General features: G+C 45.0%; 1 protein-coding gene across 1 annotated transcript in view; it reads left to right on the plus strand.

Annotated features, from left to right (window-relative positions):
- Window positions 1–12,821, plus strand: part of Papss1 (3'-phosphoadenosine 5'-phosphosulfate synthase 1) — a 69,431-nt gene that overhangs the window by 25,162 nt on the left and 31,448 nt on the right. Inside the window, exons 6-9 of the mRNA XM_005357296.3 lie at window positions 5,505–5,618; window positions 7,810–7,921; window positions 10,618–10,823; window positions 11,809–11,944. Of these exons, the coding sequence (XP_005357353.1) occupies window positions 5,505–5,618; window positions 7,810–7,921; window positions 10,618–10,823; window positions 11,809–11,944 (568 nt within the window). The remainder of the gene's footprint in view (window positions 1–5,504; window positions 5,619–7,809; window positions 7,922–10,617; window positions 10,824–11,808; window positions 11,945–12,821) is intronic.

Below are 12,821 nucleotides of genomic sequence, written 5' to 3' on the forward strand. Positions count from 1 at the left end.
AACCAAAAAAAAAAAAAGGAATCGCTAGTTTTAATCGTGATTATTTGTCCTGCTCACAGTGGCCCAGACAAGGATGTAGATGCTGCATATATTGGTCATGTATAGTGTTGGGTCAATTAAAACAAAATTTTGTATCCATCTTGCATTTTAAATCAAATGAGTATTTGCATTCATAACATCTAGTATTTCTGCCCTTGGAGGTCTGGAACTCGGCCTTCCTGCAGGGTGATGTGTAATGTGTAAACTGTTCACCGGCCTCTGCTCAGGGCACACGAGCAGCCCAGGACCCTATTAGTCTCACCTGGAACCCTGGAGCCTCTCAGAAGGGGTGAGGTGTCCAGTCATAGGAAGACTTTCTCTGGCTAGCCTTGTGCGCTGCCTTTTCCTTGAAAGTCAGTTTGCTGAAATAATGGGGATTATATAAATGATAATAATGGTACAGTGTTTCTGATTGCTAGGTGAGGCTGTGGAAGTCCTTTTGAGTCCCAAATAAACAATCATTTCATGTGGCAGGGACTCCGCCTTCTGCTCTCTCGGTATCCACACGTACTTTGAGGTGGTATTGGTCCTTTCAGGTGTTTAGTGGTAGTTTTGGAGACTGAGGTTTGCCATTAGAATGTGCTAGAAACTGGCAGTGTCTACATTCAACATAAGAAAATATGTATGGGTGTTTCGTCTGCTTGTATGTCTGGGCAGCATGTGTGTGCCCAGTGCCAGAAGAAGGCATTGGATCCTCTGAAACTGGAGTTACAGATGGCTGTGAGCTGCCATGTGGGTGCTTGGAATTGAATCCAGATCTTCTGGAAGAGCAGCCAGTACTCTTAAGTATTGAGCCATTTCTCCAGCCCTGTGTCTGCATTTTTAAGGTTCTCTTTGTGTTTCTGATAATCAGTTGCCTCATCTCTACCCAAAGTCTACACAGAGCTTTCTTCCACTGAGCAGATGTTCCGTCTTCCCCTTGACTCATGCCATTGTGTTTGTGCTAATTCCAGAAATAATAACTTTATCTTTCCAAAAGAAAACAATAGCAGACTCTTGACCTTTTATTTAGCATTGGTTATCCACCAGAAGAATCGCACACCCATATTGTAAGGCTAAAATGAATTTTATGAATATTGTTAGATATGAATCTGCAAAGGGAGGGATTTTGTTGAATGTTTGTGATGAAAAGTTATTTTGACTTAAAAATAAAACATGATACTATTTCTTCTTGATCTTGAAAAAAATAAAATGATTATAGCTCCCTGTTTATTTGAAAGCAGCACATGATTAAACTTGCATGTTTGCTTGAAACAATGTGTGTGACAAAGTCTCCTGATGTAGCTTCTATGGGGAAACAGCGAAGGATACCTTTAAAGTTGAAATTCTAGCTCTAGCACCTATCAACTCAATTTTATGGCCTTGGGAAAGTTTTATTTCTGGCCTCACTGCTTTCCTGTGCGAAATGGAACTGATAATAGAACCCGCCTTAGAGTTTGTTGAGAACTCTGTCTGAGTTAATGGACTGACAGCAGGAACTTAGGCGTAGTTCCTCGTGTATGATTCTGGTGAGTATTATTGTCATCATCATTTATTACCCATGTGCTAAGTGCAGAGGAAACCAGCATAGCGGGGTTTGTTCATCTCTTGGGCCTTAGCTCCCTCCTTTGTGGAGGGGCAGATAGCGTAGTTTCTTCTACCTTGACAGGTAGGTGTTAGGCCACGAAGCCTTTAAGAACAGGGTTGAGGGCATATCTCTGTAAGTATAGCCCTACAGTTCAGACACCATGATGTCTTATTCTTACAACAGCCCTGGGGAATGGGTGTCTGGATGTTTTTTAAGTGGTTGAGGAAAAAGGAGAAACCAGGCGGTGAGGTGAGGAAGCTCGTCAGGGCTGTGTATTTAGAACTGAAGAAACAGATCACCGAGTGTCAGGCAAAGAATGTTTGTGGCTTCCTCTCTTTCATCGCAACAGTAAGAACATCAGAAATAACTGACGTACGGACTCCAGCCACCTTCTGTCTCTTCTTGGTTTGAAAATGTGTCCCTTAAATTTTGTGACTAGTTTACTGACTTCGTGTCCTTTCTGTGAGCCTCCCTGTACTCTCCCTTCTAGAAGCCTAACAAGTACCTGGCCTCGTCTATAATTGGTCACTCTTAGCATCTTGCCCTGTGTAGGATTCAGTTCTTTATTTCACAGCTGGCAAGAATATGTATGCCTGAGTGTGCCTTTGGTGTCTTGTGTGTCCGACTGAGTGTGTGGGGTGTGTGCAGCTGCTTCGTGCATGCCCCGCTGTCCCTCAGGGAGAGTGGATTCTGGGCTTTCCCTTTCCAGTTGAAGCTTGGCAGAGACTGTAGACAGGCCATTTGCCCTGTAGCGCGTCCACGGTGGAGAACACTTACGTGGGACACCAGGCTAATGACAGTGACGCACACACAGAAGGATATAGGGCACCTGCCTACCAAGGGCCCTTTCCACATTTAAAGTAAATGCAGAGAGCTACGCCTAAGCTGTGGATCTGGCTAGATTTTTCTTTTCCTTCTGTGTGTGATTTTCCTCTTCCGACGCATTCTTAAAGTCCACCATTCCATATAAATGGACTGCTGACCTGTCGTACCCCTCCCTCTGTAAAGCTGACACAAACCTACTTTGGTGTGGTTCATGTGTGTGTGTGGAAGCCCACCTTGTGAGAACATGATCACATGTGACATCCAGACTGGAGCAGCTGGAGCAGCTGGGCTGCTGGGCCGCCTTGATTCCCTTTTTTCTTTAATGGCTTTAGATAGTCTTTCTCCTCAGTAAATACAGCAATAACTGTCTGCCATGAAATATGGAATGTCTAGGAGGTTTATGGACAGTTGTGCTGGGCAGTTTGTGCCTGATGTGCTTGCTTCCTGTTTCCTCCTTGATTAGTGGGGTGCACGAGGGGCAGAGGGGTGCTCGAGGGGCAGAGGTCTCTCAGAAATGTTGCTCTGCTCCAGGAGTGAGGCTGTGGGGCCTAGCTGGCCGTGGTCCCTTGCTGTGGGTTTTAATTTTATTTCTTCTTTTTCTGTATGTGTAGTCTTACTTACTCTTGGGCTTATTCTGAGAAGTTGGAGGCCTTGAATATTACCATAGGAGAAATCCGGTTTTGCTACCTCCTTTTTTCTGTGCTGAACTGTGTTTCTCCTTTTCCCCACTGTGGGAGCAGAGCATCTGAGAAGATGGCTCTGTGGGCCACTGGTTCTGGATTCGCAGATCCCCATAGGGGTTGGTGTAAACAGCTACCCCTGGTCTTCATGGACCTCTTTTGGCATAGACATGTAACTTAGCCTTATTAGTATTATTTTCCTCTTTTGCTATAGAACCAGATACAGCTGCCACTTTGAGCTCTTCCCTTAGATGAGGCATGTTGTACAAACATCTGTAGGTTGTGCTACTCAAACTAAGATGCCTGCAGAGCCACTGGGTCACAGATACCTACAGCACTGCTGTCGTATGTTTAGTCCACTGTTAGCTGAGCGGGCTAAGTTACCTGCTATGAGGCAGGTACTGTGAGTAGGGTATGTCCTTAAAGTTTTGGTTTTTGGGCTCAGTCAGAAAAGCGCTTGCCACACAAGCATGGAGACCTGTGCTTAGACCTTCAGTATCCACATAAAAAAGCCAGGCACAACAGCACATGTCTGTAATGGAGGCTTCTGGAGGCAGATAACAGGAGGGTGCTGGGTGTTATCATATAAGCCGTCTGGCAAAATGGCGAGCTCCCTGTTCAGTGAGAGACCCTGTCTCAGAAAATAAGGTGGGGACAGTGTGGACCTCAGTGTGCCCATGGGTGAGCGCGTATGCACGCACACGTACACACACATACACACATGCACGTGCACACACACACACAAGATGAAGAGTGACTGAAAAAGACGTCTGATGTTGGCCTCTGGCTTCCGGGTGTACTCTCATACACGTGTATACATACATGAACATGTACATACATGCATATGCCCAGAAAGAGAATTTGATTCTTCTGTTAATATTTTACTTTAAATTACTTTGATCATTGTTGCTTCATGCTTTAAAAAAAAATACTTCTTTTAGTAGAAGTTTTAGCTTCCTGCTAACACTGATGCTGTGTAGTGGGCATCATGCCTTTGAGCATGGGCTTCTTTCAGGTGACTGCTTGCAAGCCGCCTCTGGCTCTTGTCCTGGCTTGATGTGCTTAGGTTTACACAGTATCTGTGTCTTTGTGTGTTCTCACCAGGTGTAGGTGGAAGTTCTTGCTCTGTCGTCTGTGCTGTGGATTTTTGGTCTTTTTGGCAGAGACAATGTGATGCTGGGTGTCTTCGTAGGCTTTTATACCATCCGTGTATCTTTGGTGAGGTGTTAATTCAGGACTTTCTCTCTGGCTGTTGTAGGTTTGTTTTCTTACCTCTGTGAAGGATATCAGTGGTACTGTGGTGACTGCATTCCAACCTATAAAAACGGAATTTTTTTTTCCTGTGTGTTTTAAGGTACTTTGTGTATTTTGGCAATACTTTCCCCTAGGTAGGCTTTGGTTGTATCTTTTTATTCTCTTGAGAATTGTTTTATTTTGAATAGCCAAGTGTTGCCTGTACATGTATGAAAAACCCACAATTGGTCCCATATTGTGTGCTGAGAAGATGGCCCAGCAGATTTGATATTAAAAAGGGTTAATGTGCTTGAACCCATTTAGAATTCGTTAGGGCACAGTAGTGTCTTGGGAGCCAGTCTTGTGAAGCTCTCCTAGTGGCAGTGTAAGTGGTTGTGTTGTGTCACACACACACACACACACACACACACACACACACACACACACACACTGCCTGCACCACCTCCCTCCACCCGTGCTCGTGCGTGCAGTACGTGTGAGATGAACAGGAAGAAAGCTTGTCTTAGTGTCATAGGTGAGCACTTAGAATTTTGACTGCAGTTCTATTTCACGTGGGATCAAAAAGCACTAGTTTTCGGCCGATATCCCTGGAAGGCTTGCCTGCATCTGAAGAGAAACAGTGGAGGAGCAGTGGATGGGGTGAGGTGGGGGAGGAACTGGGAAGAGGGGAGGGAGAGGAAACCTTGGGGTGTAAGAACAAAAACATTTTTAAAAAGTAGTTTTCAGTGGTTGTGGGAAGGAAGCTGACACTTCTGAAATGAATTTTATGAGCAAAATGGCAGCTTCAGTGACACTAAGGAAAAAGTACATAGGGAAAAATGGTGGTGTCTTACACGGATTGTTTGTGGTTAAAATTTTCGTCTCAGTGTATCTGAGGGCAGCTCTAGTTACAGGATCTGAAACATAGAAGATTTTAGGAATGTTTTCTTTTCTATTACGTAATGGGGCATAATGCTGATTTCTTGAGTGTGAGATGTTATTTGGGAGTAGACCAACTAACATTAGGGAAATTGAGGAGGGGACATGGTGCTAGAGCCCCCTTTTCTGCTAGAAATGCTGGTTTTCCTCTCCTGAGATGCCGTTTGGGGGTGCCTGCAGTGCTGGATCTACTGTCTAACTGCTCTCTTGTGGCTGTGCAGGATATCGTCCCTGTGGACGCCTCCTATGAGGTGAAAGAACTCTATGTGCCGGAGAACAAACTGCATTTGGCAAAAACGGATGCAGAAGCCTTACCAGCGCTGAAGATCAATAAAGTAAGTTCTCCGTCGCGTCTCAGACCAAGTGGTTCAGCCAGCCGAGGAGTGGTCAGCTTGATGAATGTGAGGTTTAGCAGCCGTGTTTGAAGTCGGGGTGGCAAGAGCAGGTCAGGGTGCTGTGGTATATATCACAGTTCCCAGGGATGGAGAATGTGTTTAGTGGGGAACAGTATTCCCACAGCACCGTGACTTTGATTTGCTTTTAGTCACATTTGTTTATTTTGAAATATCAAAGGACAAAGATTATGTTGAGATTTGGGGGGGTAAGAGAGAAAGGAATGTTTCTAAAACATTAAGAAATGCTAACCCATAATAATTAAAGTGAACTTTTACTGCTTTAACCATGTTTCCCAATTTCCTGTCCAACACTTGACTCTCCCTTATATTAAGAAAAATGGACACATTAGGAATAGTTCTGTTGTATATCTGTGTCTGATGCTACCATTAGGTGCCTTTCTCAATTATCAGTTTCCGAGTTAGACTAAGCAGGATGAGAGTGGAAACTATGACCTAGTCTTAGGAAACTTTAAGCTGTATAATTTATACAGAGAAAAGAAAAAAAAAAGCAAAATCCCGCAAAGGGTAAGAAATAAGAGTATGGAGTAGCAGTTGGCTTTCCCTTTAAAGTCTTCATTTACTCCAAGAAGAATCTAGAACACGTGAGGAAGTTTCACCTCTCGGTACTGAGGGTGGAGAACTGAGCTTGGCCTGGACAAAGGCTCCTCCATAGTTGTTCACTTCTTTGGTCCGAGTTGCTTTAAATGGGCTGCGTGTGATGTGGTATGAGGTGGACGAGTGTCGGAGGAATGGTGTAAAGCAGGGCTGTGGCAGTGGCCATGGAGAAGGACTGTAGTTTGCGCATAGAGAGAGAGATCTACCTGGAGGTGTACGGCACTGCAGAACCTTGAAGGAGAGCTTCCTTCAGTCCGGGAGCCTGTGGATTCAGTGTCTGGCACTCACCCACAAGGCACGCTGCTGGTCGCCCATTCCCAGCTTCCTCACAGATTTCCTTTAGTCATATAGAAGGCCAAGGAAGGCTTCAAGTAAGGAAGCTCGCAGGAATACAGGCAGATGCCGACTGAGATAAGCAACAACCACTATCATGGGTTTAGGAAAGGTTTATGAATTGAGGCTGTGTAATTCCTCATGTTGTTTGCTGTTTCCTTGCACACACACGGCCATTGTGCTTTAGGAATGAATGGGAGACTCCATTTTAGTGCACACCATGGCCCATGGGTGTAGTCTTTTCTCATTGGGGATCCATTGCTCTATGAGGTATGCAGTTCATCAGTTTTTTTTACTGTTCTGTTGGGATGTAACCACAAGTCTGGACGTTTAAGCAGTAGTGGTCCTTGCAAGATGCAGTTACTGTCTGGGGAAGAGACTTCTTGGTAAATATTTTGTATAAAGTATCTTTTGGTTTAGGATAGTGACTGTCAGTTGGGCGGTGGCGACACACGCTTTTAATACTAGCACTCAGGAGGCAGAGACAGGCGGATCTCCTTGAGTTTGAGACCAGCCTGGTCTACAGAGTGATTTTCAGGATAGCCAGGGCTACAAAGCAAAACCCTGCTTTGAAAAACAAAACAAACAAAACAAACAAGGAGGAAAAGGAGATAGTGACTTTCAACATGCAGCTTCCAGATCTTCACTGACAGCAGTTCTAGGAACTTGACAGAGTTAGAAGATTTCCACAGCCTTGGAAATTGAATGTGAAGCAATATGCATTTGTTTGTCTGCTTGCTTTGTGACAGGCTCTCGCCATACAGCCTGGCTTGACTTGGAGCTTGCTGTCTATCCCAGGCTGCCCTTAAACTCAGAGATCTGCTCGCCTGGCTCTGCCTCCCAAGTGTGAAGATTAGGTTTGCCCCACCAGGCCCATCTGGCAGTCAGCACTGTAACACACCTCCTAGAGGTTGTCTGAAACACAGCAACGTTCGAGAACCACTGGCCTAGGGGAGGCTGTCCCCGCTGGAAGTAAGCGGAGGGTAGTGTGTGACAGATGGGATAGAAGAACAGTTTGTCCTCCAGGGTTCCTGTTCATTCTTCAGTTTGTAGGATCCACAGCCACTGCTGACATGTTTGTTGCCATTGCTTTTGAAATCAAATGCATAACACTTTTTGCTGCCTGGGTTCATAAGTACGTGAAATAAGCATTTTTTTTTTTATTTACAATCTAATTTCCTAGGTGGATATGCAGTGGGTGCAGGTTTTGGCGGAAGGTTGGGCGACTCCTCTGAACGGCTTCATGAGAGAGAGGGAATACTTGCAATGCCTTCATTTCGATTGCCTTCTGGATGGTAAGACGGTCTACATCTGAGATCCAGCTGGGTGTGGAGGAGGTCCGGCATGACTTCAGGGTTGTCACGTTCCACAAAGGCAGTCGTGGCCGCGCAGTAGTAGTCAGGAAAACTAAGCTCCGCTGGGACACTTAACGTGAACTCTGGGATCTTATTTCCACTCTTCCTTTTCCTTCCTGTAATTGTTATTCGTTGTGGAGGAACAAGGAGAACCTGTGATCAGAACAGAAAGTGAGTCATAAAAGCCAGTTGTTCCCTGTGCCATGCCAGCCTGGCCACTATGGAGTGCTCCCCCTCCCCCCACCCTGGGGGCTCATACACCCTGAACCATTCCTCTACAAAGCCTGCGAACTCGGGGTCTGTTTGTTTGTGTGTTTGTTTTCTGTAAAGATTAAATGCTGCATTTTTATTTCTCTCTTTCGAGTCAGTGGTACTCTTTACTTGTCTGCTCAGGAGTGACTCAACTTAGAGTTTAGTGCACAGTGATTAATTAGTGTTCCGTCTTAACCTGTTCCTGGTCATTTTAGAAGTATATCCAGATTTGTTGATGGCTGACGGCTTTGTCCATGATTCTCTACACAGTAGGATTTCTTCTGTGTAGAAATCCCAGTAGGAATTTAAGAGCCTACTCTAATTTTCTAGCCTGTATATGTCATAGTGACTTACACACACACACACACACACACACACACACACACACACACACACACACACACACCCTGCGTCTGGGTGTGATGGTGCATACTTTTAATACTGAGAAAGGTAGATTTCAGTGAGTTTGAGGCTAACGTTGTCTATATAGCCAGTTCCAGGATAGCGCGGGCTATAGAGAGAGAGTCTGTCTCCAAAACCAAAGAAAGCAATGCAAAGCAAAACACGTAGAGCGCCACAGGCTGGGAACTGAGACTGTGCTTTGGCCTCACTGGTATCACAGTTTGGAGTAATTGGAACCACTGATTACTGTTTTCTTGGCCAGGTACACCTGACATTGGTTTGATTCTGACTATATTAAAAATGTAATTTAAAGGGGGAGGGCTGGGCAAATGTCTAGGTGGGTAAGAGCATTTGCTTTGAAAGAAGAGGGACCTCAGTCCAGATTCCCAGGTCCTATGTAAAAGTCAGACATGGCCACGAGTAACTGTGACGTCAGTGTTGACAGGTGGCTCCTGGGAGTTTGGTGGCCAGGCAGCCTTCCTGAGCTGTCAGTTTAGTGAGAGACCTATCTCAAGGGAGCAAGGTGTAGGGTGATAAAGAAAGACACATCACCCTTCCCTGGCCTATGTATACACCTACTCATACACACACACACACACACACACACACACACACACACACACACACCCCAAATGATTAAATAAATAAAAAAAACCTGGATTATCTTTGTCATGGATACATAATCAATTTGCTACTTGAAATGTAGTTATTTGTGTCTATCTTGGAAATGAGATAGAGTTCTTGGTCTCATTCATATAGTGGGATGCACAGTGTTCTAGCCATAGCCATCTGATGCGTCTTTTGTAAACGAGTTCCTTTACTTCTACAGTTCTGTTTAAAATTTCTCCCCAAGGACCATTGGGTGACTTGTGAGAATTAGTGTGTGGTATGTGTTGGTTCTTTCTCTTTTCTTTCATTCTTCTCTCCTCTCCCTCCCCTTCTTTTTCCTCTCTATCCCCTTCCTTCCTCCCCCATGCCTACCTCCCTCCTCTCTCATTCCCTTCCTCCTTCTTTCCCATCATATCCTATCCCCTTCCCTCCCCCTTCCTCTTCTTTCCTTTCCTCCCTCCTCTCCCACCCCTTCTTCCCTCTTTCCCTATCCCATCTCTTTGCTTCCCTTCCTCTTCCTTCCTCCATAGTAGAATATTTTTCTCTGCCCCCCTGGTGCCCCTGGACCGATTTCTTTTTCGCTCGCGGGTCCCCACTGCTGCTTATAAGATAACACTCAGAGGTTTGATATCAATTGTAATTGTTCAGCCAATAGCTCAGACTATTACTGACTAGCTCTCACAACTAAATCAACTCATTTCTATTAATCTGTGTATTGACACGAGGCTGTGGCTTACTGGTGATACTCCGGCATGTTACTCCTTCAGTGACGACATGGCATCTCCCTGACTCTGCCTTCCTTCTCTCTGCTTCTTAGTTTGGATTTCCCACCTAGCTATATTTTTCCTGGCCTTTGGCGGAAACAGTTTTATTCATCAAGCAACGAAAGCAACACATATATGTAGCATACAGCAGGGCATCCCACATCACCCCCCCCCCTTTCTTCTCTTCTTCTCTTTCTTTTTTAACTTTCTGAATAAATTAGTTGCTTCTGACTCTTTTGTGCCAGGTACTCAAGAGACAGTCATTGGCTCTTTAAAAATGTTTGCATTAATTAATCAGTAATTCATTGTATGTGTGTTCATGTGTGTGTGCATGTGTAATCATTCACACCACAGCACACACGTTGAGGACAGAGGAAAACGTGTGGCTGTCAGTGCATCCATTTTACCATGTGGATTCCAGGGTTCGAACTCTTGTTTGTCAGGTGTGGTAGCAAGTGCCCTCAATTGCTGAGCGTTCTCACTGGCCCTGCTTCTTTATTGTTGTTGTTGCTGTTGTTGTTGTTTTGGATTGTGTCACTAAAGACGAAGGTGACTATACTAAGACCCACTGAGTAAGCTGTGCACTTTGTGTTCTTTTGTGTCCTGCAGGAGGGGTCATCAACTTGTCAGTGCCCATAGTTCTGACCGCTACGCATGAGGACAAAGAGAGGTTGGACGGCTGTACAGCATTCGCTCTGATGTATGAGGGCCGCCGTGTAGCCATTCTTCGAAATCCTGAATTTTTTGAGCATCGGAAAGAGGAGCGTTGTGCCAGACAGTGGGGAACAACATGCAAGAACCACCCCTACATTAAGGTCTTGACTCATCTGACAGTAACATTTGTGTTGAAATGTGGCCGTTGGCTGTGTGTTAATTGTTCCTCTGGGCTGTGAAGTTTTGCAGAATCGAGACTGGCTCTTAGATGATGGTAATGAGCAGATGGTCTTGTTGTTTTGACTCATCTAAATATTTATTCAGTAACTCTTTGTAGTTTTTTTGAAATTGTTGATGCTGGGGATTAAGTCCAGAGCCCTGTGCATGCTAAGCCTATGCTTTGCTGTATGTATACTCCAGCGGGTAACCCATAGCTTACAGTGTTTGCTGTGCACCAGGTGCTGAGCTCGGCTGCCTCGGAACTCAGGGCTTGGACGTGTTGGGCGAAGGTTCGTTCTCTTGGAATATAGTGGTAGGGAAAGATAATAAAATGTGTTCTTACAAGAAGGATACGAGGGGGCTGCAGTGGGGGCCCACACCAGGGCAGCTTAATATTTCCAGCCTCTTAACATTCTTGTGGAAAATTAGAGAAACATGATTCATCTCCCCAAAGTGCCTCATTTGTGTGTTGAGTGTGGAAATGTCAGTATTGAAGGCAAATATCTGTCAGTTGTCTCGTGTTTTAAAGTAGATTCTGAACTTTAGAAAAAAATGAAGTGTATGTAGGCACCAAGCAGTGCGGTGTAGGGAAAGGGTAGGCTTCAGGTGCGGCCTGTAAACGTGGGTCCTGAGGGTGTCCCACACAAGATGAGATACCCATAGGTTATATGTCATTCTGTTAACCAACATCTAATAACAGCGGGGGAAATGCCATTTTTCTTTCTTCTTTTTTAACTGAAACGTTATAATAATCATTCACTTAGGTTTTGGTCGCTTTTCAGAAATTCCTTTCATCAGTGATGTTCATAGGCCTAGCTTGGCCTTTAGGATAGAGACCAACTTGCTTGTAGAAGCTGTGCTTAGCTCGTGGGAGAGTAATGGTCCTGCTTCTGTTGTGGCAAATAATTTCCTTTTGCTTCCTGTTAGATGGTTATGGAACAAGGCGATTGGCTGATTGGAGGAGACCTTCAGGTCCTCGACCGCATTTACTGGGGTGATGGCCTTGACCAGTATCGTCTTACTCCTACCGAGCTCAAGCAGAAGTTTAAAGACATGAATGCTGGTAAGAAGCTGGCCTGCTCGCCTAGCATGAGGCTCCTTGGCGTTCTAGAGGTTTCTTGACACCTCTATCAAATGTATAGAGAAGGGCAATAACTAAAGGTGCATGAGGCAGTGGAATAGACAGAGAAAAGCGGCAATCAGCCAGGCCTCTGTAGGTTTTTTTTTGAATTTTGATACCTTCTTAGAATTTTGTTTTTATTTTTGTTTTCTATTTTTCGAGATAGGGTTTCCCTGTAGCTTTGGAGCCTGTTCTGGAACTTGCTCTGTAGACCAGCTTGACCTTGAACTCACAGAGATCCACCTGCCTCTGCCTCCCAAGTGCTGGGATTGAAGGTGTGTGCCACCACAGCCCGCTTTTCTTTTCTTTCTTTTTTTTTTTTTTGGTTTTTCGAGACAGGGTTTCTCTGTGGCTTTGGAGCCTGTCCTGGAACTAGCTCTGTAGACCAGGCTGGTCTCGAACTCACAGAGATCCGCCTGCCTCTGACAGCCCGCTTTTCTTAGAAGTTCATATGACATTTTGCATATGGTGTGAAAGATGGATGTTCATAGCACATTGGCTGTTTATTATGAAACTCACATGTTAAAGCTGAGCAGAACTATGTAAGAGAATTTATCAGAACTGCTCTCACACCAGGGATGTCTCATGGAACAAATGATGGAGCAATGCCACCTAACCGTGTCTATTCCATTAACCTGCATTTGTTGTGTGTCTGTCTGCTCCTGTGCCGAGTGCTGAGGCTCAAAAGTCAACACGAGAAGGGGCTTTTCTGGGTAAAGAAGACATTGAGCAGCAGCAGGATGAAGCTGTTTCAAGAGTAGTCTGGGAGCACCTCCAGCGCTCTCATCATTCTGGGTTGGGGTGAAGGGGAGCACCTCCA

This window comes from Microtus ochrogaster, chromosome 21 (assembly GCF_000317375.1).
Source record: "Microtus ochrogaster isolate Prairie Vole_2 chromosome 21, MicOch1.0, whole genome shotgun sequence".
NCBI classification, from domain to species: Eukaryota; Metazoa; Chordata; class Mammalia; order Rodentia; family Cricetidae; genus Microtus; species Microtus ochrogaster.